This window comes from Myotis brandtii, unplaced genomic scaffold (genome assembly GCF_000412655.1).
Source record: "Myotis brandtii unplaced genomic scaffold, ASM41265v1 scaffold699, whole genome shotgun sequence".
Taxonomy (NCBI): Eukaryota; Metazoa; Chordata; class Mammalia; order Chiroptera; family Vespertilionidae; genus Myotis; species Myotis brandtii.
In genome coordinates this window covers 1,184,169-1,190,432 of record NW_005370733.1, presented here as the reverse complement: position 1 = coordinate 1,190,432, position 6,264 = coordinate 1,184,169, and the positions used below count along the sequence as shown (strand labels likewise).

General features: G+C 59.9%; 1 protein-coding gene across 1 annotated transcript in view; it reads left to right on the top strand.

The window, feature by feature from the left end:
• LAMC3 (laminin, gamma 3) overlaps positions 1-6,264 on the top strand; it is a gene marked incomplete at its 5' end in the record, with an annotated part of 51,357 nt that extends 45,093 nt beyond the window's left edge. Inside the window, 6 exons of the mRNA XM_014529880.1 lie at positions 1-30; positions 1,008-1,110; positions 2,648-2,847; positions 3,258-3,404; positions 3,555-3,654; positions 4,769-6,264. The exon at positions 1-30 is cut by the window's left edge and continues 7 nt beyond it. Coding sequence (XP_014385366.1) covers positions 1-30; positions 1,008-1,110; positions 2,648-2,847; positions 3,258-3,404; positions 3,555-3,654; positions 4,769-5,019 — 831 coding nt within the window. The remainder of the gene's footprint in view (positions 31-1,007; positions 1,111-2,647; positions 2,848-3,257; positions 3,405-3,554; positions 3,655-4,768) is intronic.

Below are 6,264 nucleotides of genomic sequence, written 5' to 3'. Positions count from 1 at the left end.
GCGCTGCACAAGGCGGAGCCCCTCACACAGGTGGGCGTGTCCTTTGGGGCAGGCCCCTGGGGGAGGTCGGGGCTGCCAGGGGTGTTCTGGGAGCCGGGTTTCAGGGGACAGAGGGGCAGAAACCAAAGTCGTGCTTTTCATTTCTCCAGTGCCTCCCTGCAAACTCTAGAGAACTCACAGGCAGCCAGGGCAGGAGACAGGATGGACAGACACACGGCAGTACCCAGGGCCACACCCATCACCCTATTCAGCATTAGTTACAACTGGATGGGTTCTATTTATTTGTTCTTTCATTCACTAGTTCACCTGCCCAGTATTTCTCAAGCACCTACTCTGCTCATATTGCTAAACCACACAGGTTAGCATTTGCAGCCCAGAAAGGGAGACAGTCAAATGAGGGAATTCATCAAATCCATATTCTTTTTTAAAAAATTATATTTTTTATTGATTTCAGAGAGGAAGGGAGAGAGATAGAAACATCAATGATGAGAGAGAATCATTGATCAGCTGCCTCCTGCACACCACCCACTGGGGATCAAGCTGGCAACCCGGACATGTGCTCTGACCGGGAATCGAACCCTGCCCTCCTGGTTCATAGATCGACACTCAACCACTGAGCCACGCCAGCGGGGCCAAACCCATATTCTTTTTCTGATCTTGCTTAGTGGCGGGGGGAAGCCTGATTTTCTGTGGTGGAAGTTGTACCACACACAGATTTGCTCCGTGAGGCACAGCGGCGTTCTGAAAAGAAATTGCTTGTCCTTCCTGCCCTTCGCTGTCCTGTTTGTTTTCCTGCAGGCTTTGCGGGGCAGGTAACTTCTTGGGAGAGATATTCGAGGATTAACATTTGTGTAATAAAACAGACCAGGTATTCTTGGCAAACATCATCACTGTCAGAGTTTAGGTGATGTTTTGGGACCTGGTCTAGTGGGGTTTGGTGCCCAGCTGACCGGACTCCAGGCAGCGCACCCGCACGCCACCTGCCAGCCTCCCTCTTCCCTTTCCAGCTGCAGCAGGAGGCCAGAGCCGCCCGGACCCGGGCTTCCTCGTCCGTCCAGGCTGCCACAGTGACCGTCATGGGAGCGAGGACCCTGCTGGCTGACCTGGAAGGTATGCAAGCCTTGCTGAGCCCGAGTCTCGTGGACGCAAAAGTGCCTGTGACAGCCAGCTGAACGGGCTGGGCTGCAGGGGCTAGGAGTCCAGTCACGTAACCAGGCAGACAAATGCCTCTGTAGGACCTCTCCCCATCTCACACATTACTCACCAGGGACTTGCCCACGTGGCCATCCCTCACCAGACCACATGCAGAGCCCTCAGAACCAGGTGGGGACAGAATCTGACGCCATCAGTCCTGGTCTGGTCCATTCTGGCCAGGGCTCCCGTTACCTGGGACACATGTGACTGCTGTGGTCCAATGCGGGGAGGGGCACAGTTCTTTAGAAGGGGGTGTGGGTGGATGCCGGTCCAGGTCTCTCTCTGAGCTTTAGGAAAGTGAGGCTAAGTGCTCCCATTTTGCAGATGGATAGACTGAGGAGAGGAAGTGCTGTCTGAATAGAAACCAGCCAGTATTACAGTGCTCGCCTCGGTGTCCCCCTGCATCGTGGGCTCCTGTGATGTCCTCTTTGCTCCGCCCCCTCACCCTGTATTTGGGAGCTGGATAAGGCAGGGACATACTCCAGGCCCCTGATGCCTTTTAGGGTCTGAGACCAGAAGCCAGGCCTCTGCCATCATCTCGGTTCCTCGGCCTCCCTCCCCAGCCCCACCCTCTGCCCAGAAGCCGTGGGCCCAGACCCTCTGGGCAGAGGGTGAACTGGGAGCGCCTCCTATTCCCTGGGCTCCTGTGTATGCTGAAGTCCCATTGGTCAGAGGGCTTCCCTTGGGAAAGGCGTGGCCGTGTGTGCTTGTCTCAGATTCATGTTTAGGAGAACGTAGACAGGATGATAAATAAGGATGGAATATTGGGACTTCAGGACATTATAAGGGCGTTGCAACCCTCTCACCAGACAGGAGACCCATCCACCCGTAGCCAGCTTGCCTCCGGTGGTGGTGTGTCCCTACCTCACGAGGTATCAGCTTCTCACTGTTGGGTGGTTCTGAGCGTAAGAAGGTTCCTGCAGGCACCAAACGGAAATGCGCCTCCCTGGCACTGCGTCGTCACCCCCCAGACGCACTCAGACCTCTCACCCCAGCTTCTCTTCCCCACTCCCACCCCTTTTCAGAGACACCCCCTCTTCCCACCAGCCGGCCTGGGCTCAGCTGGCATTCAGGATGGAAGGGAACTTTGCCGAATGAAACGTGGCGCGGCCTTCCCCAGGGCGCACTCAGGGCCCCTCGCCCACACTGTGCTCTTCCAAGAGAGGGTTTGTGTTCAAACAGGTTTAGGAAACGCCTTGTGCCACAGGCCGTACAGGGCACAGCTTAGAATAGCAAAGGCTCTGAGAAGTCCTGCAAGGGAGAAGCCTGGTTCGCTTTATTGTCTCTTCATTGGCATTCCTCCCTGACATTGATGAACACCCTGAGGAGGTCACACACATCCCATGCATCGCTGCCTTTACTCATGTTTTCTGAGGGTCCGGGGCTGGTCAGGCATCTGCAGGCTCTCAAGCCATGAGCTGGGCCCTCCTGACAGCCTCGGCCGGGCTTGCAGGAATGCAGCTGCAGTTCCCTGGGCCCAAGGACCAGGCTGTGCTGAGGCGGGAGGCAGGCATCGTCCGCAGCAGGCTCCTTGCGGATGCGAAAAAGAAGACCAAGCAGGCGCAGAGGATGCTGGGAAACGCGGCATCTGTGTCCTCCAGTGCTGAGAAAAAGGGCAAGGAAGCCGAGCTGTTGGCCAAGAACAGCGCCAAGGTCAGGGACACGGATGTGATGACGAGGGTGTCCCCGTGGGAGAGCTGCCCCTGCAGCCCCACCCCGCCCCTGGATGCAACGCTGAACACGCCACACGTCCGAAGGGCTCAGTGGGTCCCGGCTCTGAGCTCTGGCGCTTCACATGGGTGATTCCTCAAGACATGGGTGTCCTTGCTGTCCCGGGGCGGCTGAGGGTCCGGAGGCCCAGCTGGTTCCGTAATTTAAATCACGTAACCGGGATGCACGCAGATCTGTTTGGCCTTATTCCCTACACCTCCAGGCCGTTCCTTTTTCATTGGGGCCCCGGTTCTGGCTGATCTGTGACCCCTGTTGGCGTTACCCCCACAGTGGTCTCACCTCTAAAAGGATGGACTCTGTTCACCCTCTTGCCGCCCTGTCACCCCCCATAGCTCGCCAAGGCCTTGCTGAAGGAGGGGGAGAAGGCGCGCGGCCGTGCCAGGCGGCTCTCCAGCCAGGCGCAGGCCACGCTCCGGCAGGCCTCCCAGCAGGTGCTGGCCTCGGGAGCACGGAGACAGGAGCTGGAGGAGACTGAGCAGGTATGTGTGCCCAGGCCGTCACCCTGTCCTCCGGGCCCGGAGCCAGCAGGAGCCCTCAAGCGCTGCCTCCTGCCTCCTCCTGCCTTGTCCTGCAGGTGGGCGCCGGGCTCGCAGGAGCCCTCAAGCGCTGCCTCCTGCCTCCTCCTGCAGGTGGGCGCCGGGCTGAGCGCGATGGAGCGGCAGATCCGGGAATCACGCGCCTCCCTGGAGAAGGACGTCAAGGCCTTGTCACAGCTGCTTGCCAGGCTGGGTAAGGGGGGCCCTGGGGCCCCTCTAGGATCTTCCTGTGAGCTCTAGAGGGTAGACTGCCCCAGCTATTGTCCCTGTCATTCATTCATTCATTTACTCATTCATTCATTCATTCATGTTGGCACGATGCTTGACCTGGGGATGCAGGAGTGAACAGCACCACCTGGACCCTGCCCCTGCCCCTGGGTGTCTCAGATAAGCAGGGAGAATGGAGGCTATAACCCAATCCTGCTTCTCCTCCAAGGCCAAGCTCCTTAGACTCCCTGAGGACAGTGGGCCTCTCCAGGTCTTTGCTGAGAGCAGGACCTGCCCAGCATCCGAGCTCAGCCCCCTCTGCCTCTCCCTTCCCCTGGCTCAGCGCCTGCACTGCCCGCCCTTCCACAAAGCCTTCCTGCCCAGGAAACTCGAGGCCGTAGGGAGCCGGGGCCCAGTGGGATCCTGTGGGATGCCAAGCCATTTAGGGCTTACCTCCTCGTCACCTGGCTGGGCCTGGTCTTCCTGTTGACTGTCACCCATAATGACAAGGGCCAAGTGGGTCAGGCAGCCTGTGGACTCTGTGCCACCGTCACCACCCAGTTCAAATGTGAGCACCGGGCCCCACCCCCTCGTTTGAGTCTTGGGGAGGCTCCAGGAAGTAGCGCTAACCCACGCAGGGCCAGGGCTAGACGCCCGCTGCCTGCCCCACTGCCCGCCTGGCCCCTGCATCCTCCCGCACCCACACGTGGTCTCTGTAAGTGTGCGCTCCTGGTGGGTGGACGTGGCGGGTTGGAGCCCGTAGGCATCATGGGCCTTCACACACACCACTGTTTTATGGGTGAGGAGACAGGCTCAGGATTCACCCAGGGTTCGCTTTCTAAACAACAGTAATAATACCACCCACAAAAATTCACAGTTGCCCACCTATCTGGGAACATTCCGAGTCTGCACATGAGCTTGGTGGGGTCCCCAGAGCAGGCTGTCACCACAGTGCCTCTCAGGCCCTCGCCTTCCTGGTGGATTGTGGGCAGTCGGAATCCTGGAAGGCTTGGGCTGGGCAGGGTCTTTGCGGTGGGGCCAGGCAGGCTCCTGGGGCTGCAGGGAGCTGGCCCGCTCTGAGGCTCTCTGCCCCTCTGCAGAGTCACTGGACACCCATCGAGCCCCAGCCCGGGCCCTGAACGAGACCCAGCGGGCCCTGGAGCGCCTGAGGCTGCGGCTGGGACCGCCCGGGTCCCTACAGGGGAAACTGAGGCTGTTGGAGCAGGAGTCTGAGCAGCAGGAGCTGCAGATCCAGAGCTTCGAGAGCGACCTTGCCGAGGTCCGAGCTGACAAGCAGAACTTGGAGGCCATTCTACAGAGTCTGCCCGAGAGCTGCGCCAGCTGGCAGTGAGGCTCCGGGCCAGGCGCGTCACACCCGCAGGTGTGCCCAGAGCCTGCTGCTGCGACCTCCCCAGTGAACACCCTCCGAGGCCATGCCGTGGCCCTGCTCCAGCAGGAGTCATGTGCATTCACGGTTCCCCCGGCGTGTGTACTCAGGTTCACCACGGTGGACACTCCCCCATGCACACACAAACACGCACGCCTCAGTGTCAATAACACAGACATACATGCACGCGGACATGTGTGGACACATGCCTGTGTGTGTGGTGCACACATGTGTGCAAGTCCATCTGTGCACGTACACATATTAGAGTCAACCCACAGCTGCTTATTGAGCGCCACTGTGCGCTGCACACCCTCTGGATGCTGGGGGTTGTGTTATGTTAAGGCCACTGTGGCGTTAACAGGCCACTCTCGCTCCAGGTGGGCACCTGGGAGGCTGAGGGGGCGTCTGCAGAGATCTAAGGTGGGTTCAGCAAGAGCCAGAGCCCCAGTCCCAGAGTTACCCTCTGTCCTACTGCAGCCCTCCCCCACAACTCCCACTGCAGCCCTCCACCCCCACCACCCTACACACACACACACACACACACACACACACACACACACACACACGCAGCTCTGTACAACCAAGGGACAGGCAGGCCAAGAAACACAGGATCCTAGGGGGCTCTTGGCAATGGAGCCTGAGGCCCGGGACTCCTGGGGCCATGGTGCAGCCTGCTGGGCCTGTGGGGGTGGCCCCGCCCTGCGGGGATCATTGCTTCATGGGACACTCCGTTCTCAGGATCCACGAGCCCCTCTCAGCCTGTGGCCTGTCCACAGAGCTGGGCCTCAAGGGCCAGAGGGGGCCTGGATCAGGGGGCTCGGCTCAGGTAGCAGGGAGCTCCCGTTGTGACCTCACTGACCCCAGATGGCCTTTGACCGATCGACACTTCCCAGACCGGCCCTGTGGCTCTGGCCCCGCCTGCCAGGAGGGAGGCCCTGCTGGGTGTGGAGGCCTGGCTGCTTTTCCAGTCTGTCCTGCTGGGAATCCCCCTGTGGCCAGGCCCTGCCCGCCTCTGCCCAGGATTCCCTGGCATTTCCTCCTGGCACTCCTCCCCTTGCCCCGGGCCCTCTTCCAACAGATGGCAGGGCCTTGGCACCGGGTGCCCGCAGGGGGCCCAAGCCCCTCCCACAGCTCTTCCTGCCTCCAGCAGGGGGACAGGCAGCGGCACTTCAATTCTGTTTAACGTGGAAATAAAGGACCTCTTTATTA